At 39.7% G+C, this 23,764-nt stretch overlaps 2 protein-coding genes across 2 annotated transcripts in view; both read right to left on the minus strand.

Moving 5' to 3' along the window:
- The window catches only part of myo15b (myosin XVB), a 456,255-nt gene that overhangs the window by 385,770 nt on the left and 46,721 nt on the right, over window positions 1–23,764 (minus strand). The window contains exons 2-8 of the mRNA XM_036133239.1: window positions 15,429–15,493; window positions 15,288–15,351; window positions 14,794–14,903; window positions 14,559–14,633; window positions 8,038–8,131; window positions 7,020–7,123; window positions 6,846–6,909 (exon numbers count right to left, since the gene is read on the minus strand). Coding sequence (XP_035989132.1) covers window positions 6,846–6,909; window positions 7,020–7,123; window positions 8,038–8,131; window positions 14,559–14,633; window positions 14,794–14,903; window positions 15,288–15,351; window positions 15,429–15,493 — 576 coding nt within the window. The remainder of the gene's footprint in view (window positions 1–6,845; window positions 6,910–7,019; window positions 7,124–8,037; window positions 8,132–14,558; window positions 14,634–14,793; window positions 14,904–15,287; window positions 15,352–15,428; window positions 15,494–23,764) is intronic.
- LOC118561272 lies at window positions 18,855–22,909 on the minus strand. Its single transcript, XM_036133240.1, has 4 exons — window positions 22,010–22,909; window positions 21,740–21,895; window positions 20,995–21,087; window positions 18,855–19,187 (listed from the first exon to the last, which is right to left on the minus strand). Exons 1-4 carry the CDS (start codon window positions 22,352–22,354, stop codon window positions 18,864–18,866), a joined length of 918 nt encoding a protein of 305 aa, XP_035989133.1. The 5' UTR covers window positions 22,355–22,909; the 3' UTR covers window positions 18,855–18,863.

The raw sequence follows: 23,764 nt of genomic DNA on the forward strand, positions 1-23,764 counted from the left end.
TATTAGGGAGAGGTGAACGCGAGGAGGGGCAGAAACAGGGCAGACGCAGACTGCAGCGGGACCGTGTGGTGCGATTACTTTCCATCTATGTGATCTCTGCTCTATTTCTCAATTAAAGTGCTGGAACTTCATCACTCCACCGTTTCCTTATTCAATAACTCTAGAAAGTCAGTTATTGTTTAGAATTCCGACCACAGGTAGTAAACTAGTTGGGATCTCGGAGCCACCATCTTACGCACGACACGCATAGTCTGAGGTTATACATCATCAGGACCGCCTCCTCACGCACCGCACACAAGGTAGGAGGTCATCATAGTCACCATCTTGAGTGGGACACCAAGTAACCCGAAGATCTTAGCCGTAGGCTGTTGTAAAGTCACACTAGCTTAGCCACGGTTAGCCGAGGGCTACCTTGAAGACGGACTAGAACGAGTTAAAAGCTAACCGTGCATGAACATTGCTAGCGGCTAGTTTGCCAGAAGCGTTTCCCATGTTAGCTTCAGGTCTGTTTCGGTACCACCAGCTTTGCTACCTCAGAGCTATTTAGCTAATGTTCTTTCAATGCTGTTACTTCAAAGTGCTGACAGTGTTGATTGTAATGGTTAATGTTGACGACAATAAGATTCCTAACCAACTGTGAATTGATTTAAGCATTGCTACCTTTCAATTAATGCATTTTGATTTACTTTATTTTTCATTTGTTTTCTTTGCATATTCTATTGAGTAGAGAGTAGTGTTTTCTAATGTTTTATTAGGCAGAATGATTGCTGTGACAGGGAATTATCAGTTTAATACATAACAGCTTGTGAAATTGTTGGTGTTCGTGATTATTTTGAGTCAGAAATTGAATGGTCTCAAAGAGTTACCGAATTATCTCCCTTTGAGTTAATGACTGAGTAACTGAGACATTTTTATTGGCTTGTGATGAATGAGTAAGGATTAAAACTCCAATTGCAATTAGAATTAAGGTTATCAGTGTTTGCTGGACAAGTCTAACCAGTCAACAACTGGTTAGATAACACTTTCCAGTGTAAATAAGTTCATAACTGCTAATTAGTAAACCAATTGTTTGTGCTATCCATTACAGGCTCATATTCCTTGATCACAACCATTTGAATACATTTTCGTTATAGCTGTCCTTTAACTTTGAGTGATATTTTATTAAATTCTAATTGCCAATTATAATTAATAATAATCTGCATAATCAAACAGGTGTAATTACATAACTGCCTACAGAAAGAAAAATAAAAAGAACAGCAAAAAAAATCAAAATGTATCGCAGGTAGAACCAATGCCTTTTTTAACATCACTAAAAAATATGCAGTATTGTTCAATACAGAATGTATTTAGTTCTAGGGTTTATCTGTATAGAATTGTATTTGTACAATTCCAAGCACCCGTGAGTGTTTGTAAGAGTGCCCTTGTATATATAAGGTTTATCCATAAGAACAATACTCAATAGTGCTTGTGAGAAGCCAAAGACCCATCCCACAGAGCACCAAGGCAGACACCAGGAAGATGTTAATTAAATTATTAAAACATAAGGTATTAAAAACACCTATGACCTTTCTTCTTCAAAACATGTGAGCAGCTGTACTCTGGTTAATGAAGGTCAAAGCTTGCATGTTTTCTGTGTGAGACTAAATATTTGCATTTAAGATGTTTGTGCTACATGTGCTCTGGTAAGCCGATATTGGCACAGAGTGAGAAGGAAATAGACAGATTTGGAGGAGACCAGATCAGTGGGCAGATGGGGTGGCAGACTGTAACCTAGCCAGGGATGGGATTACTTTGTCTCTGCTCTGGTTCCCAATGAATTTCAGGGAACTTTTATTCAATAAGTAACTGGGAATCAGTAATGATTTATTTCCCACAACAGGAGACCAGAACCACAGATTTCCAAAAGGACCCCAAGAGCATAGGAACCAAACAAGGAACACAGGGATAGCCACATCCCCTATCTAGAGAAGAGTAGTAGAGCCCCAGGAAACCCAGCAGCCACAGTGCCAAAGCTCCTGGGGGCTGCAGTGACGATCCCACATGCTCTGACAGCAGCCAGCTACGCCAGAGCAGATCCAGCCATGGGCACAGAAGCCCAAGGGTACACCACACCCCAGCCGGACCCTGACAGAGACAGGGAGCTCAGGCCACACAAAGCATCCACCAGGAGTGGCTGGCACACACCTGAGCACCCAACCCGAGACAGGAGAACCACCAACATACCAGTGGGTATGTTCACTGCCAATCACCGGCGGGTAACTTGTCAGGGGCGATGGGCTCCACACTTAGTGGAGACCTGAGATGTTCGCAGCCAAAAACACACCTGACAAAAAGACAAATACAGTTACACAGTCATATTCACTCATCCCCACCCTAATACCCACACAGACTCACCACATACATCCTATACTATCAGGTCCAGGTACCGATACTCCATAGTGGCATCCTGCTCCCAGACCCGGGAGGCGATCCCCATCATCAGAATGGGGGGAGCAGGTATGAGGACTGCCCCATCCTTAGCATATTCAGTCCAACCCGAGCCCTAACCCACCTTCTCGATCCCAGCAGCAACATCCCCAAGCTCATCCATCCAAAGATGGAACAAACGCAATCTGAAGAAGCCAGCCAACCAGAGCCCACCCCTTGTACCTGGAGGTGCCTAGACCAGCCGGCCATGCATCCTCCACATGGCATGAAGGCCTCCCCACCAAGGCTGCCCACTGCCCAACTCAAACCTCCATGCCAGAACCCCACAACCTATTCCCGGGGAGACAGAACACAGGTGCCAACCCCAGCCCAGACCCAGGCTATATGGCCCGTTCCTTCTCTAGCCCTTAAACATCAGATGGCAACTGGAGGAAGGGTGTGAAAAGATCTCAAGCCTGCCTCCACTTGCTCAAATGTCATGCTGTTGCATGTTGTTCTCAAGTACATTTAAAACTGGGAAGGCCAAGATGTGGGCACCCAACGCAGCCCACCCCCTCTGAAGGCAGCTGGTGCTTGTGTGCCACCCCCACACAACCCAGTCAGAACCCTCAGTATCTATATGCCGTTTTACATTGAAGGCAAAGAAAGACACCAGGGGTGAGGCCTACTCAATCTTCCCCAGATACCTAAAGTGCCACTCACGCTGTGTCCTACATATGAGTATCGTAAAAATGTTATAAATGAAAGTGATAAGCTGTACATTAAAATTAAGGCCCAGGTTACCACAAGACAGCAGAGCTGAGAAATCCTTCCCGCTCCCTAGTGACACTCCTACTCCCCAAAGTCCTACATGCGTGGCAGCATGATGGAGCAGGCAAAGGGAGGCATTTACGGATGGGGAGGAAAGGACTAGGGCACAAAATGCTCTCCCAGGAAACTGGCTCCCTTGTTGACTACAATAAGCACCCTCGTTCTCCAAAACCCACCTCGGTAGGGAGGCACCACTAGCAGCGGCACCAAAATACGTAGGGTCCGAGGCTAGAGACAAGCGCAAAGGCCCGAGAATCAACCACAAACCGGAACCAACATCCAAACTCTCCTCTTACCCCCCAACCATGCAAGAGAGCCCAGAATGCTAGGAACTGACCACCCCCCCCCCCAAAAAAAAGACTACTCCCCCCAAAACAACCATGAACCAGTACTGAGACAAGGAGCTATACACGCATTCATCCAAGACCACCCACCACCACAATAGAAAATAAATTATATTACCCCCACCCCCACAGTCAAACAACTTCTAGACCACATAAGACAACAGACACGCTGCACAGACCCCTAATAAACTCACAAGTAGCCACTGAAGGGCATCCCAGAGGCCCACATATTTTCACCCCAGTCGGAGCCCCAGACCCTGACGCCAGACCCACCAGACACCCCACTCCGGGGACCCACCAGACCTCCAAGACGCTGGTACCCCACATCGGTGACAATAACCCACAGGGCCTATTCAATGGTCCCCCACCCCACTAGGTGATGGAACCGATCAAAGGAGCCTAGAGAGGTTGATCTGATGTCGATGTAGATGCTGTCTCAAGACTAATATATCCCTACAAAAGATCTCTATACTGATTTATTCTGAGAATATGTTTACTTTTCCAGTTCATGGGGATAGTTTTTGTAGAAATACACAGGGCACTAAATGCCATGCAAACTGATTTATTAACCAAAGTGCTATCATCTAAGTTACCCAGCGAGCAAACTGAGGGGAAAGGTGAAATATTACATCTCAGACTCTTTGACAAATCTCAGGTGTACATAGCCACAGTGCATTAATATAATTCTCAGGATTATTGCCTGTGCACTGTAAGCAGATATTACACTGTGCAAAACCCATCCTGAGCAATCTTTGGCCTGTTTAGTGTACTCTATGAAGGATTTTGTAATATAGTATTTGCAAATTCAGTGGTGAGCTATGTAGCTACAGCTACCCTGGGGCAGACTGACAGAGGCGAGGCTGCCATGCACTGGCGCCACCGGGCGCCAGTGCATGTACAATATACAAAATACCCACCTTAAAAATGTATCAAAATAAACTACAAAATACAGCAGCCAAAAAATTTATCAAAATAAAATACTGTATTCTTTTATTTTCAAAATACTACAAAATACTTCATTCTAAGCGCCTTTTTCCTCTATCCCTTCACTTGTACACTATCTGGAAAAACATATGCTGGCCCCTCATGTTAGACACCCCAATATAAACCTCTGCCCTGAGAAATGTTCAGTAACTCAAGAAGCCCTTCCTTAAGTATACTTATTTACTCTACTGGTGGAATTGATTGCCCACTATGAATCAGTGACAATAACTCAAAAGACAAACAATCCAAATAGGCCGTGGGCCAGAATCTGTAGGGTGACTTTTCGTATGAACTGTCAGGGGGCAACTTTCTTTCACTTGGACTAGAATGGATGATTTATTTAGACATTTAAACTGGTAAGCATTTTAACATTTTAAGTGATTTAACACCATAACTACCACAGTGTACAACCTTGATCAATGTAAATACCAAAAAAAAAGTAAAAAATAAAAAATCTGGTTGTTACATTAATACTGTAAAACATAAAAAAGAAAGGCAAATTGCAAACTCAATTGTTGCGATCTAAGCTTGTGAACTCAACTTGTAAGCCTTGTGCTGAGTAACCTTACCTTGTCTAAACTGTGGATCAAAAGAAGTGCTCTAGTTCTCATGTTCTGCCCTCTAATCGCCCAGATTCAACCATAATTTGTTACATTACAATATTACTGTCTTTGAATTGTAAGGCATTACACTACGTTTACATTACTTTCACCAAAATAACAGGAAATATGGATTTCTTCATGTGTTCATTGCAGCTCAATACACGGCAGGAGGTGATGTGGTATGGCATAATGACTGAGCTAGGCTTAAGGCTAACAAAAGAACAATATAATGGTTGCAGTTATGGCTCATGGGACAATGTAGGCCCCAACGGCCAAAGGTCACTCACAACTTAATCTACTAAAATATAGCCATAGTGAAATTGTGTGTTGACTTTAAATAGTTCTCATCATTGCTGGTTTACTTTTCTTCCACTTACAGTTGTGTAGACTTAATGCAAATAGTTTGAGAATAATGGCTAAGATCTTTGTCCGTAAAATCAACATTTTATGTTATTCTCACTGCTTTAATTGAGAAGTATAGCCTAAGCATGTTAGATTTGTTGCATGAATGGCAGAGATAACTCAAATTCCCTTTCTACAGTCATCTAAGAAGGGCAATCAAATTCCAGGACCAGCATAGATCACTTTTTTAATTCTTGGATAATCGTCTCTGGTGCCAATTAAGCATTTCTCAATTTTGGATTAAAAAGCAAAGTAACTTCAGTTACTGAGAATTTTATTGGTAATGCCTTACATTACTGCATTACTGCAAAAAGCAATACATTACTGTAGCCTAATTAAATGACTTTTTTACTGCATTACTCCCAACACTGATATTGTGTAGGCTACATACAGTCAACAGTAGAACATTATTTAGGTACATTTCTAAGAAAAAGTAAATTAAAACGGCCAACACTAGTAGGAGCTAGCCTACTACAAGTAGCGGAGAAGGTCAGCTGTGGTGCTGCAGCAGCACACATATTGACAACAAGATACAACAGTCCTATGTAGGCTATAGGCTAATTACATGAAACAAAAGGAAACCGTGTAACATAATAACTTTAAAAACGCGATTCTTTGAATGTTCACTGGTGAAATCAACAGCAGTGAAACTAACACAGAGAGTTAGTTAGCATAGCCTAGCCTTACGAACACTGAACGTTACACTGAACAGAAACATGTGATAAAAAGAGTGATTCATGGTTAAGAATAAATTAGTTACTGAAATAAACTAGGTAAATTTGGTTGTTCACCTTGCTTTGAAACAACTTCCTTGACTGGTCCAGACAAAGCACCAAGTAGAAGATACCTGACTCAATCTAATATGCAGCACCGTGCGTTTTGTGTTGATCACGCAACGTGCCAATAGCAAGTGTGAAACAGTGCCAAAATTTCCCAGTGGCCGAGAGTGGTATAACAGAGACTTGACTGCAAAGGTGCCACAGACACTATTTCATGCTTTATAGATAGTTAGATGTCATCACAGACTGTGTCTCACAGAAAGTATTTTACAGTATTTTGAAAATACAAAAATACACAACACTGAAGTATTTTGATACAAAATACAAAGGCATTTTCATCATCTAAAAAAAATACAAATTACAAAATAGTATTTTCTTGTATTAGAAAATTTTATTTTCTAATACAAGAAAAAAAATACAAGTATTTCTACTTGTATTAGAAATACTGCCCATCCCTGCTGCTATGTTAGGTGAGTTAAAGCACTCAATAAACTTACCTGAAATACAACTCTGGACTTCTCCAGGAGATATTGGGACAGTGAAGTTCCTACAACAACTCCACTGTCAAACACAGAGTCCAAATGAAAGAATAGCTGCAATCAATTTTACCATCCACGCAAAGAGATTAATTAGAAAAATATTCCTAGTTTAAGTAATATTGGTGTACTTACTGTTGCATGTGAATGTGAAGGTACTTGCCAAAACGGCTGGAGTTGTTGTTCAGAATGGTCTTGGCATTTCCAAAGCTTTCTAGGATTGGAAAGACTTCCATAGGCTAATTGAAAAAGAGAGACAAACAGGCTTAAATTAGAGGCAACTGGACTTTCGCTCAGTTCTTCCTGAAAATGTTTTGACACCTATCCAGGAGTTTTTGTCAATTCTGGTGGCTAGCACTTAAGCAACCTGCAGTCGGTGCGCTGCTGATTTTTAAAGGACATGGAGGCCCATCCTCCTAAGCGCATTGTAAGTCAGCACAATGACCCACCCGTCACTGTCCTGAGTCACTAGAAGCTATTGCTTACTAGTACTTGGTCACCTGTATCATGATGAGACTGCTGATGTAATCTCTTTGGAATAAGCTGGAGGACTGAGCTGTCAATACTGGGGAGTTGGAAATGCAATCCTCCCTGTCTCTTTAGTGATGGCTTTTGTCTTTTGACCAAGATGGCTTCTTTCACCCCTCTTTCAAACCATCTGTTCTTTCTGTCCAAAATCTGGACATCACTGTCGTCAAAGGAGTGCCCTTTGTTCTTCAGGTGCAAGTTGACTGCTGAATCTTGCCCTGAGCTTCTGGCCCTCTAGTGCTGTTGTTTAGTTTTCCCAGGAGTCTGAGCAGTCCTCACTACATTGAACCACATTAACAACGCCACTCAGCTGTGGTTTGCGTGTTCTGTCATTGGGATGAACCAGTCTTTGTCTGAGAGTGTTATTAGGTTTGGAAATTACTGGTATGTGGTGTTTGGAGAAAATTCTCCTGAGTTTCTCATGATTCAGGTGACCAAGTAATCCACTCACACTAAGCAATAGCTTGTAACGACCCAGGACAGTGACACGTGGGTCACTGATTTGCATCTGACTTAGAATATGCTTGGGAGGATGGGCCACCCTGTCCTTTAAAAAACAGCAGTGCACCAACTGCAGGTTCTCAAGTTTCTTTACAGAATTTAGTTTTTTTCCACTTTGAAGTACCTGTCTTAGGCTGTTGTTTCTGTCCTGATACATCGAGCTGAGATAGTGGACTATTTGCTTAGTAGCTTCAGTCTTCCCAGAACCACTTTGTCCACTGCATCAGAAGAAATGTATAGAATAAATTATTTAGAAAAACGGAAGAAAAATGCTTTCCCAAATTAAAAGGATACTTTAAAACATTAAGAAGCTATTTAAGATATTTTTACTTATACTTCTCTTTCAAAAGAATCAATAATACAATAAAAAAGTAACTTATTTAAATACGAATTATGTAACAAACAAAACAGCATGTTTTTTATTACTTATCTCTAGGGGTTGTTTTTCCCAAAGTTGGTGTTTGAAGAGACCAAGGGAGGAAGACAATGAATTATAAAAAAACTAGGGCTGCCAAACGATAATTTTTTTTTAATTGCGATTAATCGCATAATTTCAATAGTTAACTCGAGATTTATCGCAAATTAATCGCATATTTTATCTTTTTATTTCTGAATGTGTAAAAGCCTATTTGGGCATTTTAATATGCAATTTTCCAATAAATGACACTAGTAAAAAAAGATGCTTGTACAACAAATATTTAAACATTTTTATTTTTCAAGCACTTTTCAGAATTGGAATGAAAACATCCTGTTTCCATAAAATGTTAAACTCTGGCCTATAATGGCTAAATCACAAATCATATCGCCCTGATGTTTACACAGTGTGTAAACAAATGTGTAAATAAATAAATATTTCATGCCAAAATATTTTTTTGCCTCCTAAACAAAGATAGAAATGGTATTAAGCATTTACATATAAATACATTTTACATTTAAATAAAGTCATAAGTTTTATTGTTCATTTTTTCACTCTCTCATGCACATGCAATCCCGAGCTTTCACACCAACGATAATTCCTTTGTATATTTTTTGCATTCTGTTTAAATCCACATTGATACACAGTTTTTTTTTAAAGCCTGGAAAAAGTTTTAAAATGTCCAGGTCATTCCAGACTGCGACAGACTGGCGATCTGTCCAGGGTGTACCCCGCCTCTCACCCAGTAAACGCTGGAGTTAGGCACCAGAAACCCCTGCGACCCCATGAGGGATTAAGCAGGTCAGAAAATGGATGGATGGATGGATGGATGGATGGATGGATGGATGGATGGATGGTTCCGGAGTCTTACAACAGGGCAGGATCTTAATAGTCTTTAAAGAGAACTTTTAAGCACAGCTTGCATGTGCTGACACTGTAACTCCAGGTACTTGACAGAGAATATGGAATATCTGTTATGATACATGGCAGAAATAAGAAAAGCAAAAGGAAAACAAACAGGAATAATCAATCGTACTTGAAAGTCATAAACTGTCAGATGCAACCTGCCACAGAGACACCATCAACCACCAAGTCATGTAAACTGGGTTTACTAAACATTAGATCTCTGTCAGGAAAATCTCTTTTAATTAATGACTTTATTATTGACAATAATCTTGATGTAATGTTTTTAACAGAAACATGGTTACATGAATCTAATGAGGCACCAATTCTGACACAGTCAACACCTCCAAACTACAATTTTCTTTGTGAGAGCAGACAGCAAAGGAAAGGTGGAGGAGTAGCAACATTGTTTAATGATTCACTAAAGTGTAAAAAGGTGTTTTTGGGAAAATTTGACTCTTTTGAACATTTGGCTCTGCAGGTAAAGAGCCCGGTATGAACTATGTTTCTGAATGTTTACAGGCCTCCTAAGTCCACATCAAACTTTTTTAATGATTTTAGTGACCTGCTGTCTGTGATATGTGTTGATTATGACTGTTTAATTATTGTGGGAGACTTCAACTTTCACGTTGACAACCCTGAAGACAGAAGTGTAAAAGAACTGTGCGACACACTTAGAAACTTTGGTTTAACTCAACATGTTAAACAGCCAACGCACAAACAGGGACATATTTTAGACTTGATCATCACTAAAGGTCTAAACATTTCACAGGTCAATGTAACTGATGTTGCCTTATCCGATCACTTCTCCGTTACCTTTGAATGTATCATTTCCAGTGACTCATTTAGCCAAAGGGACATCGTAAGAAAACGCACCTTTAAGGACAATGCCACTGAAACTTTTATTCAAGCTTACTTTGCTACTTCAAACTTGGGCTGCAACTCAGTAGATGAGCTAGTAGATAACTTTCAGTCTCAGACATCATTTACTGCATTGCTCCAGTTAAAGTGAAGGTTTTAAAAATCTCCTTGGAGAAATGCTCCAGCAGTTAAAGGTGAAAAAAGGGAATGTCGGAAAGCTGAACGCAGGTGGAGAAAGAACAGACTCCAGGTTCACTATGACATCTATAAAGAGAGACTTCACAGATATAACTTACAACTGAAAAATGCAAGGGAATCTTTCTTCTCTGAGATCATTAAGAAAAACATTAATAACGCTCGTGTCTTATTTGCCACAGTCGACAGGTTAACAAATCCTCCTGTGTCCGTGACTTCCGAACTCCACTCCACCAGGGACTGCAATGAATTTGTTAACTTCTTTTCTGAGAAAATCCTAAAAATTAGAGGATCAGTTTGTACATCCACACCAACTCTAGAACCAAAGCCATATTCAGCTGGAACTTATCCTGACAAAATGTCCCAATTCAGCCAAATAAACCACAAAAGCTTAGAGCAGATCATTCAGCAGCTAAGTTCCTCCTCCAGCTGCCTTGATGTTCTACCCACAGTTTTCTTTAAAAAAGTTTTACCTGTCATAGCGGCTGATTTGACTCAGATAATAAACACGTCCCTTCTGTCAGGAGTTTTCCTCCAGTCCCTAAAAACAGCAATTATCAAACCACTGCTGAAAAAGAACAATTTAGACAAACTTCTACTCCAGAACTACAGGCCCATCTCAAACCTCCCTTTTATCAGTAAGATCATTGAAAAAGCTGTATTTTTTGCTTCTCACCACAGTACAGAGACCACCCTTATCAAGGTGTTTAATGACATCCATATAAATACAGACTGTGGAAGAACCACCGTGCTGGTTCTATTGGACCTCAGTGCAGCATTTGATACTGTCGATCACTCCATTCTGTTAGAACGCCTGGAGAACTGGGTCGGCCTCTCTGGTACAGCTCTCCACTGGTTTAAATCCTACTTAAAGGACAGGGACTTTTTTGTGTCAGTAGGTAACTTTACATCAGAGATGACAAAAATCACATGTGGGGTTCCCCAAGGGTCCATCCTGGGTCCCCTCCTTTTCAATATCTACATGCTCCCTCTAGCCCAGATAATAAAAAATAACAACATCAGCTACCATAACTATGCAGACGACACACAGCTCTACATCACCATGTCACCAGGTGACTATGAACCAGTTCAGGCACTGAGTAAATGCCTAGAAGAAATCAATGCCTGGATGTGTCAAAACTTTCTTCAATTGAATAAAAACAAAACTGAAGTAATAATATTTGGACCAATAGAGGAAAGATCAAAAGTTAGCACACAGCTTCAGTCGCTTCAGCTAAAAACCACTAATCAGGCCCAGAATATGGAGTAGTGATGGACTCAGACCTGAACCTCCAAAAGCATCTAAAGACAATTACAAGGTCGGCTTTCTATCACCTGAAGAACATTTCCAGGATTAAAGGACTGATGTCTCAGCAGGATCTAGAAAAACTAATCCATGCATTTATTTTTAGTAGAATTGATTACTATAACGGTGTTTTCACAGGTCTGCCTAAAAAGTGGATCAGACAGCTGCAGCTGATCCAGAACGCTGCTGCCCGCGTCCTCACTAATACTAAGAAAGTAGAGCACATCACCCCAGTTCTAAAGTCCTTACACTGGCTCCCTGTATCTCAGAGAATAGACTTTAAAATACTTCTGTTAGTCTATAAATCTCTAAATGGCTTAGCACCTAAATACATCACAGACTTGTTATCAGTGTATAAACCCTCCAGACCACTCAGGTCTTCTGGCTCCAGCCTACTCTGCATACCTAGAACCAGAACCAAACATGGAGAAGCAGCATTCAGTTCCTATGCTCCACTTATCTGGAACAAATTTCCAGAAAACTGTAAAGGTGCGGAAAGCCTGAGTTCCTTTAAACCAAGATTAAAAACACATTTGTTTAGGATTGCCTTCAACTGTTCTAGTTAACTGAATCACCACTTTTTTGTTATTTTTTCTATCTACATATTATTCCTACTTGCTTTTATTCTGTCTTATTTTTCTATATTTTAATCATGTAAAGCACTTTGCATTGTCTTTGTACTGAATTGTGCTATATAAATAAATTTGCCTTGCCTTACTTCATTTGGCAATGTGATTCAGCCTTAGTTTGTCAAATACAGAGACAAATATTTAATAAGCATTAAAGTATGCTTTATTGGTTGGGTTTCTGCAACATTATCAGGGTGTAAAAGCTCATCTTCAGAACCAATCTCTGCTCAAAATGGTGATCTGCACCACATAATCTACTTTCAGCAGTTATCACCAGTTATTGCAATCGTTAACTGCAGAAAATACAGGCAGAGCTGCTCCTCTGCCTTTACTCCCTCGGCTCCTATGTCAGTCTAGAGGAGGATGTGCTCCAGCGCATAATGAGGCTTAGGGATATTTCAGCTGGAGTTTGTAGCGCAAGCAGGTCTCTTTATAACTCGTGTTCACTTATTTTAAAGCCCAAATAAGCGACTTCACTTTCAGAAACAAGCCCAAAAAACTGCAACCCGGGACTCATGAAATTTACAAGCGACTTTAGAAAAAAGAAGCTCAAAGTTGCATAAAATAAACAGATTTGGCAACAGTGAGCGCGGGTCTGTTTTGCTACCACCTCTAGCATTCTTGGAACTACGGAAAGCAGTGAGGGTAAAAGACACACAGTCCGGAGAGCGTGACAGGGAAAAAAACATTAGGAACGGTGTGACGCGCGATTAATGCAATTTATGGTCTAATGCGGCGTTATGGTCTAACAAAGTTAACGTGTTAATAGTGCGTTAAAACTAACAGCCCTATAAAAAACACTTAATCAATTGTGGACACCAAATAAATTGGTGTCAAAGTTAAACTAAAGATAACTCCCTCAACAATCTAAATGTTGAGGGAGTTGAAGAAGATGATTATTGCGCAAAACTTGGAAAAGGATTGGATTAAGATTGTTATTCTGGGTTATTCTGGGTCTTTCTGCATGGAGTTTGCATGTTCTCCCTGTGCATGCGTGGGTTCTCTCCGGGTACTCCGGCTTCCTCCCAGTCCAAAAACATGACTGTTAGGTTAATTGGCTTCTCCAAATTGTCCTTAGGTGTGAATGGTTGTTTGTCCTGTTTGTCTATGTGTAGCCCTGCGACAGACTGGCGACCTGTCAGGATGTACCCCGCCTCTCACCCAGTGAACGCTGGAGATAGGCACCAGCAACCCCCGCGACCCCATGAGGGATTAAGCGGTTTGGAAAATGGATGGATGGATGGATGAATGGATGGATTCTGGGTTATCCTGGATTTACCTAATCTTAATTTGGTTTTACAAAAGCAGTGGCACAAAGGTTACCATGGAAATGTATTATGCATGGCTAAACTGCCTCAGATCATGCTAACTGCCAGGCTTATATTTTCATAAAGAATATTTGCATTGCAGTTACTTGTCAAATTATATATATTTTTTAAGATCATCCGGCAAATTTAAAGCATTATGATACTTTAAATTTATGTGCAGCGTTTACATTTTGACCTGCCTTTGTTCAAACATTAATTTAGTGATGCCAAAAACACAGACCTTGGGCTATCCTATAGCAGTTTAAAGCATAACCTTCTGATGATTCATACCAAAAGCATTGAAATGTGGTTGTCATGGTTTAGTTTTTGCCTGGCTTTTTTCCCTGTTGTTCTCCTACACCTCCTCCTCTCACTCAGCTCACCCTCCACTCCCTCAGCAATCAGTCACACCTGTTAGGCATTCATTAGTCAGACTCACTCCACCTCTCAGCCTCCCTACAAAAGCCTCCCTCAGTCTTCTCTTCCCTGCCGGTTCGTCATAAGTCTCCACTCACTTCACGTCTGACAGCCTGGTTTGCCCCTGCTGCTCTGTGTCTCTAGTTAAGTCTCTGCCTGCTGCTAGATTTTCCTGAGCTTCAATAGGTCTCTGCTAGTTGCTGGATTTACCTGCCTCATCTGTGCTTCAAGTCTCTGTTAGCTGCTGGGTTTCCTGCCTCCTCTGTGCCTCGGTCAAGCCTCTGCCAGCTGCTGGGTTTCCTGTCTCCACTGTGCCTCAAGTCAAGCCTCTGTTAGCTGCTGGGTTTCTTGCCTCCTCTGTCCCCCAGCAGCCCTGCTTTCAAGAACTCTCTCTGGTCTGTCAGCTCCTGCTCTCATCTACACCCCAGTTCCAGTCCAGTCCTGCCTCTCTGGTTTCATCATCCACTACTCATCTTTCTGTCAACAAACTCTCAGTAAATAGCTCAGTGTGTGTGGTGTCCATTCTGGGTTCATCTAAGAAAAATCATAACAGTGGTCAGAATAAAGTTGTAAAAGGCATAAATATTGTAAAACTCTTTTTTTTGTTAGTACCTCACAATGATGCATTGGTCTTGTGTGGAGGACTGAGAAAGTCGGTAGATCGAGTCAGCTAAGGCATACACATGTCTAAAGCACATAAAGAAAATGTCTATAATTAGCACTAAGAAAGGAAACATTTTGAACTAAGTAAACCAACTGATACAAACACAGAAAAGCTTTGCCAAATGACAAAGTGTAAGGAAATGTAACATTACTAACAAGAGCAGTTTCATAAAAATTTGCTTACGGTGGGTTTTCATGCTTCTCCTTGCCTTCATATTTCTGCCGCATTTCCTCACAGAAAATGTTAAGAGACTTGAATGGGTTGATAGACAGTAGGTTGTTTCCAATGTGGGTCTAGGGTAAAAAGGATGTTTGCTAAGTAATACTGACATAACACAGATTGTTTCTCCTGCTTTTATTTGGTAAAGATTGTCTCTACTAGCAATTAGTAATAGCTCCACTCCAACATTTAGGTGTGCTAAAGACACTGACAATCTCTAACTTTCAGATAGTCCAGCAAATATCACGCTTGCAACAGGCTATAATCATATAAATTAGACAGCATAACTTTTTTTTTTACTACATTTCAAAATCGTTTCAGGCACGTTAAAAATTCTTTGATTCTACTTTTGAATCATTAGAGGCCTAGGTTGATAGCAAAGGTGCTACTAATACTTCATAACATTTATTTCTTATGGTTTTTGTATTTGAAAGGCTAAGAAAAATAGTGAAACTTACGTAAATACAGTCACGGTCAAACCTCTTTTTCAGATTCAATAGCACAGAGCTTTCAGACATCTCTCTAAAAATAATAAAAAAAAGTTTGAATCATTGTAGACTATCAAAATAATATGGGTATCTGTTGATGTATAAACTCACCCCAGGTGTGAAAGATCTTCCACTTCCTCCATTTCTACTCTTTTATCATTGCCAGGCATCATAACCTAAAGTAGACAGTTAGAGTTAAAATGATAACCTGATAACCTCGTCTCTTTTAAGCCGTTCATGTGTACTGTCTTCAGACAAATACATCTTGCACATAGTGTTACTGATTATGAGATAACAGAGGCTTTGGCTGAAAAAGACAGTTACCAAGGAAACGATCCCAAGTACGTCTGGTATGACAACACATGGACAGTTATCTTCCCTGAAGCCAAGCTCTCAATCTAATGGTGACGTGGATCCTGGAAGACAACATCGGGTAATCGACCAATCTTGAGCAGGCTTTGCTCATCCATGTAAGCTGACGTGGCCGAGAGTAGGACACTCTCTGGGGTCCGGAAATCTACCCGTCTCGCATTGTTGTTTATGAGAGTCCAGTACTGAAGCTGTAAACATCCCTGTTTTTTAGATGAAATGTGTTAAAGTATAGCTTTTTATTTCAAGAGCCTTTTTATTACTACAGAAGTCTACAAATTGAGAACGCTACATTATTCAGGCAAAGAACCCGCAACTGGAGGCGGTCAATTCTTAACAAAAGGGGGATTCTGCCCGATTTGAGTGGGTGTTTTATTTTTTTTATTATTGTGGTGAGGGTCCACAGAGGGGGATGACATCACAGCAGCAAAGACAATAAGGTGAGATTTAATTTTTAAATCTCTAGTGGCTGTGAGGTCAGATCCTATGTGAGCAGATTTTTTGTAACTTTTAAGGCCAAAGGAATTTTTCAGGATGGTTGTTTGCAAATATGTCGGTAAAACGTGGCATGCAGCTACAACAGTGGAGAGTCTGAGGGGCCTGGCACCAGTCCCGAAAAAATACCGTAGAGAGAAATATGGCTCTTAATCTGTATAAAGGCAAAGGCAAATACATGTATTTGTATAGCACAATTCAGTACAGAGACAATGCAAAGTGCTTTACATAATTAAAATATAGGAAAATAAAACAGAATAAAAGCAAGTAGGAATAAAATGTAGAAACAAAATAGAACATTAAAAACAGTTGGACTAAAAAAGTTGAACTAGTGATGTTTCAGTAGAACAGTTTAACTAGAACAGTCAAAGGCAATCCTAAACAAATGTGTTTTTAATCTCGATTTAAAGGAACTCAGGCTTTTAGCACTTTTACAGTTTTCTGGAAGTTTGTTCCAGATAAGTGGAACATAGGAACTAAATGCTGCTTCTCCGTGTTTGGTTCTGGTTCTAGGTATGCAGAGCAGGCTGGAGCCAGAAGACCTTAGTGGTCTGGAGGGTTTATACGCTGATAACAAGTCTGTGATGTATTTAGGTGCTAAGCCATTTAGGGATTCATAAATTAACAGAAGGATTTTAAAGTCTATTCTCTGAGATACAGGGAGCCAGTGTAAGGACTTTAGAACTGGGGTGATGTGCTCTACTTTCTTTGTCTTAGTGAGGACACAGGCAGCCGCATTGTGGATCAGCTGCAGCCCTTGGGGAACCCCACATGTGATTTGTGTCATCTCTGATGTAAAGTTACCTACTGATAAAAAAAAGGCCCTGTCCTTTAAGTAGGATTTAAACCAGTTGAGAGCTGTACCAGAGAGGCCGAACCAGTTTTCCAGGCGTTCTAGCAGAATGGAGTGATCGACAGTTGAATGCTGCACTGAGGTCCAGTAGAACCAGCACGGTGGTTCTTCCACAGTCAGTATTTCTATGGATGTCGTTAAACACCTTGATAAGGGCGGTCTCTGTACTGTGGTGAGCACGGAAACCTGACTGGAAAACGTCAAAGCGGCTGGTCGTTGTTAAGAAGGTGTTTAATTGTTGGAACACAGCTTTTTCAATAATCTTACTGATAAAGGGGAGGTTTGAGATAGACCTGTAGTTCTGGAGTACACTGAAAAAAGAAAATCTTTGATCCAACTTAATTGAATTGCTTCAATTGGTAACAAGTAATTCAATTAATTTTATCCAACCTAATTAATTGATTTTGGTTAACTTGAAAAAAATTAAGTCAGTCTTACTTAATTAATTTACTTTATTCCAAATACAATTTTTTAATTCATCTTACTTAATTTTATAGAAAGTCAACTCAAAATTTCAAGTTGTTCCAACTTAAAAAACTAAACTACCTCAAATTAAATTATCACTCACATTTTACTTAAAATATAGCTTGCATTCAAATCATCTTAAAAGTGTTTTTTAGCATGTTATTTTAGTTTTTCAAATAGGAGTAAAATACCTTTATGCTACTCAGAAATTCAACTTGGTTAAAATAATAAATCTGCACAAATGGAACATTTTAAATTTTATTGTGAAAGCATCACAAACTTTGGTTTTTCACAAAAGATTATGCATTAAACTTGCTACAAAGATCTTTTTAAACTTCGAAAGGGATATTACTTTTCCTCTTAATTGGGTTGTATTTTTTGAATACTTAAACCTTTTTGGTCAGCAACCTGCTAGATCAGAGGTGCCCAAGTCCAGTTCGGGAGAGCCATCATCCTGCAACTTTCAGATGCATCCCATCTCCAATACATCTGAATCACAACTGATTTCTTTTGCTCATCTGCTCATCACAACGCCTCTGCTGAGCTGAATGTCTGCTAGTGTGTGCATTCAGAAATTAGCTTCAGCTGGTATTGAAATAGGGTCCATCTGAAAGTTGCACAATGGTAGCTCTCCTGGACAAGACTTGGACACCCCTGTGTGAGGTTGTAGAATCCAGAAGTGTTCCTCAAGAAAACAATGTGGTTTTTTAGGATTTAACACAAGTCCTCCTAAAAAAGAAAATCCACACTCTTAAACACTCATATAAAATATGACACTAGTGACTATTTTTTACACTGAAAACAAGCAATACCCAAAAAATATTTAGGCAAAAAGTTTTCAAAGATGTGGTGTAATAACTGCCTAGTTTAAACCAAGTCCGTTAATTTAACTGACACCAGAAAAGAACAAAACATTCTGATCTAGATCCATTGAACCTCCTTCAAAAAACACTGCACATATCTGTTGATTCAAATAATAAAAAAAAGAAATGCAAAAAGAAAATTCTGTGAAAGTGTCCACAATCTGCAGTAGCCTACTACTTTCCTACTGTAATTTGCCCACCTTAACCTGTATTTTTTCCTACACAAAACCAAAGAGATGAACCATGTAACTTTATGAAATGTCAAAAACAAAAAAAGACCTACTCCCAAAATTATAATGTTCATCACAACCTTATCAGTAAACATCCTCCAGAAATACCAGTCACAATTGTTATCCAGTAAACTCTGTATTACTTGTGGCTTTAATATGAACAATGTCCCAAAATAAGTTCACAAAGTGCAGTTCCTTGAGGTGTTAAGCTTCCAAAACATGGCGCTCTTCTATTCAAACAAAGAAGGCAGAAGATAACATGCCAGTGTCTTTACTGTGAGGTCTGAAGTCTTCCAAACAAATTTTGAACTTTAGGAGACATCTTGTGCTGCTCAAGCTGCATGAAGATTTTTTGGAACACTTCAAATGTGAAGCGCAGAGCCTTTGGATAAGCCAGGTTAAGGGAATATATCAAACCCAGAAGCAGGGCACATGCTGAGGCAACTGAAGTCAGGTCATGCAACACCTCCACTCCCTCAATGACGATGCCAATGTCTTCTGGGGGTTCTTTCAATCCCTCTCCCTCCTTCCGAATCACAAACACTGCCATGGTGAGTTGTTTGAGTTCCATCTGGGCATCATCTCCGCTGCTGCCCTGTAGTGAGTTAAACAATATGTTAAAACTTGAACACTGTAACTAATCTCTCACTACAGAATTTGGAAAATAAAAGCCTTGTAAATGCAAGCACCAAGTATAAGATGTACAGCTTGTGAATTGAAGAGTGGTTTACGGCATTTGAAATATCCTTGATAAATTTTCCAAGTTCAAACTTGCATTACAAATTGAATAACTCAAAGGGTGATTTTTAATGTTTTTGAAAAGATAATGCGTGTATATAGCTTTATATATGTTCCATCATATTACAGGCTTTAGCTTAAAAAACAATTTCTTAGATTTTATATGAAAGCAGAATACTGATCCAGCCAATGGTCATCTTAGGGTAGAACTCAATACAAAATGCATATTTGTGTTGCTTGTCATATTTTGGAGCTGGTATCAAAATACCACAACTGTAAAACGTATTCTTATTAACTTGTTTGGCATATTGGTAAACAAGAAATTAAGTTGATGCGCTCTGCTGAACAGCAAAGCACACCATTTCTGGATTCAAGCAGGACACAGCCATGTTAAATTTACATTTCTGACACCAAATCTGTCCCACTTTTTTAAACAGATGTTCACATTTAGAAAAGCAAGTCCATATAGGGCTGGACGATAATTCAATATCAATATATATTGCTCAATAGACGTGTGGCGCGATAGAAACAAATAGGGTTGATAAAAGTTCGATATAAACAGTTTTCCTTCCTTCCTTTCAGCCTATCATATTAGTTGATGCTACAGTCACTACTTTCTGTCAACCAATCGTAATCACGGACCCAGGCACGCCGTCACAAAGCGCCGCCCTCTCAAACCACAACACAGAGCACGTGAATATATCGCAGCAAGGAGCGGCAGAGGAAACGGTCCCAAAACCGGGTTTTACTAGTTCGCCAGTCTGACAGAAATAAACCAGTGATTTGTAAAACTTGCAAGGAACCGGTAAAAACAAAGTCTGGTAACGCAACCAACTTGTTTCATCACAAAAGCCGCTCACACCCGCAGCAGCGCGAGCTGTTTCAGCCCCGCCGCCGCGGGGCTGAAACAATCTGTGTCGTGGCGTGCAATCTGTGTCTTCCCACGCCACAACCTCGGACCTCAGCCATGCGTCAGCCTCTCAATTATGAAACCTGAGAAGTAACTAGTGTACTATTCCCACCTAAATAGGCTATTTTATTTATTTATTTGGTATATTTATTTTGGTCATTTTACTGGTAATTTTTGTTTATTCTTTGTCAGTATTTAATAACATAACTCAGGTCTCTTAAGTTATTTTTCTTTTAAAAAAAATCTGTTATGGTTAAAAAAGTTGGTTAAATAAAGATTTAATTGGAATCATGTGTTAAAATTAAATCATTTAGCAATATCATAAAATGTCCAGGCAGAGCTGCACATAAAATATGGTTTTAAATATCCGTCCGTCCGTCTTCTTCCGCTTATCCGGGGTCGGGTCGCGGGGGTAGCAGCTTCAGTAGGGAGGCCCAGACGTCCCTCTCCCCGGCCACTTGGGCCAGCTCCTCAGGAGGAATCCCAAGGCGTTCCCAGGCCAGCCGGGAGACAGTCTCTCCAGTGTGTCCTGGGTCTTCCCCTGGGCCTCCTCCCGGTGGGACGTGCCCGGTTTTAAATATTTTCAATAATTATCGATATCGATCAATATGCATTTTTTTTATCAATAAGCTTTTTTTTCTATATCGTCCAGCCCTAGTCCATAAATCATTTAAGAAGGTAAAAACAACATACATTGAATTTGTCCATTTGCTTGAATGGGATAAGATGCAACTTTAAACATTTAAAAACTTACACAGTATTCCTTAATATGGTCTTTTGCATCCTCTCCAAGAAAGGTGATGAGGCCTTTCAGAACACATTCCCTTCGAATCCCAATGTCTTCAACCTGGAGAAAAGTTATCATTATCAATATTTCATATCTGAATATATTTACAATATAACTAATATATTTGGGCTGTTCACAACAGCAAAGGCCTATCAGATGCCATAATGTACAGCCCACATGTCCGCTGGGTTTTAATGCTGCACTTCAAAAATTATTTATATTCCATCTCTGCCAAATTTTATCCTTCATATCTCAATTTGTGAAACTGGACTGTATTGTTAAGGTTAAGGATTTTTCTTAGCACAATCTACCAGAGCTAGTGAATATAATTTTCCATTAAAGAGATCTCTTACAGCATAGAATTTATACAAGTCTAACATTTAAAAAGGTTAGAATTTAAAAGCAACAGAAGATCAAAAAATTGTCTAAATTGCACCGGTTTCTGGCAAGTTGGATGGAAAGGTGTATTTTATTGAATTCATGAATAAACCACAATACAGACTTACTATAACAACTAAATGCAGCAGAAATACATGACAGGCAAACTTTCTTTTCTTCAATTGATAACAGCTTTGCACAGAAAGTGTATCAAGTAATATAATTAAAACAAAGGCTAAAAGTAACTAATCACTTTAAGTTCTTTGTTTTAAATGGAAAAAAGTAAATGGCCATAGCTTAGTTCAATCAGTGTCCCTATTGATGATATCCATACCTCATCATAAGTTCTCATGATGGCAGCCATTTTTGCACGTGTTGCTCCTCCTTTGGCCTGGATGACTTTAATCAGCTGACTTGAGTGCCTGTCCAACTGGGCCAAGAAAGTCTGCTCAAGGGGAAGAGCCATGAGCCTCTGGAACTCCGCATTAATCTGTGAAACACAAAATAAAACTATGTTCAAAAAAATTACTTAGACTGTGGGAATCATTGAGTATTTACTTTAAGTTCAAAACCCTTGACATTTAATTTCAATGTGCATTACTACCTCTTTCTGTTGGAACAGAGCAGGCCATCTATCCTTGAAATCCTCTATACCAGGTTCTCCATTCACCACCTCCTGACGCCTGTAGGCAAAGGTACGAGCCATTTTGTCCGCAATGACCCTGTCATTGTTCCTCCTTTTGATTGATGTCAAGAGTTCAATTCTCTCTTTTTCCATGCTTTCTTGTGTTTCTCCCAATGGAAAGGATGGATAAAAGTTGGCTTCAGCTCGTCTTGGCTTCTTTATTTTTGCAGCGGGAAAAACAGAAATACTAGCTTTGGATTTAAGCGAGTTCACAGACAACTCTGGACATCCTTGTGATTTGAGTAGAGTCCTGTAGTTTCCCATTTTGTACTTCAGCCTTTGCTTTCAACCGTAGCAACCATTGAATGAATCAGGCTCTTTTAAACACGGATGTTTTTTAACCAAGGCCTCTGCAACTACACAGAAATGTGCATCCTCTGGGTAGGCTCTGTATTGGTAGATCTCTTCTATTAATCTACTTAGGATGTCAGTCTTCATTCGGGACGTGACTGTCAACATTTTCTTGTTTGCTTGATACTCAGAATTCCCCTTCTCTAGCTGACGTTCAGTGTCATATGAAAATATGGGAATGGGAAAGTTGACTGGCCATATGACACTGTTGTGTTCGCGATGACAAGGATTCAGGGGAGGAGAGGATTATAGTGTCATTTGAGGATAAAGAACTGCTGTCGTCAGAGTGAACTGTAGAAGAAGATGGAGCTGTTTCAATGACGTCAACAAAAGTTTCAATGGGTTTTTCTTGAATCACCTTGACTGTTCCCAAGTCCTTAAGGTCAGAAGTTGAGGTGAGGTTGAAGAAGTCGTTCCCAAAGTCTTTGTCCATATATTGCAATCTGACATTAGTCTTTAAACAAAAGGTATCCTGCACCTTTCTGAGAAGCTCATCCAGAGAGTCTGGGATGCCATTTGGAAGAGTCAGTTTTTCAGTGTTGCTCTCCTAGAATTACCCTCAGTCTTGCAGGTTTTGAACTTGCCATGACAATCTGAGAAAAGGGCACATACAGAGTTAAGCAATGCTGGTCGCTATTTAAAGTCATTACAAAATATATGATATACATTATTAGTCAAATGTTTGGATATACATTATTAGTCAAATGTTTGGATATATATGTTTGTTTGCACTGCAAAAAGAGAACTAAAAGTAAGTAAAACTTTCTTGAAATTAGTGTATTTGTCCTCGGTCTGAGCAGGTAAATAAGATGATCTGTCAATGGAATGAGTATTTTTACACCTAAAATAAGATAATTAGATAAACCGCACTTGAAATAAGACGATGGAGAGGAGTTGTTCCTATTCCAAGTGCAAAAATCTTATTCAATTGGCAGATCATCTTATTTACCTGCTTAAATCAAGGGCAATTGCACTCATTTCAAGGAAATTATACTTACTTTTAGTTCCCCTTTTGCAGTGTGTGTGAATAAATTGCCTGTCTCTTTCTTCTGTTGCACTGGAAATTTCCCACTGAAGGACAATAAATGACATTTCTATTCTTATTTTATATCTGTCCACTCTTTAGTGTTAAAAATTACAGTTACTTTAGATATTGGAGGGGAAAATGCTTATTTGACTATATTCAGAAAATATGGCTCACCTTATGTGGTTTGATGATACTTGCTTGTAGGCCTGGAAAGAGAAGTAGGTAAGAGAAGTTAACACAACAGGGTTCTAGACAGAAATGCTAGTGCTAATTAGCAAACAAATGCTAACCGCTAA

This window comes from Fundulus heteroclitus, unplaced genomic scaffold (assembly GCF_011125445.2).
Source record: "Fundulus heteroclitus isolate FHET01 unplaced genomic scaffold, MU-UCD_Fhet_4.1 scaffold_59, whole genome shotgun sequence".
NCBI lineage: Eukaryota > Metazoa > Chordata > Actinopteri > Cyprinodontiformes > Fundulidae > Fundulus > Fundulus heteroclitus.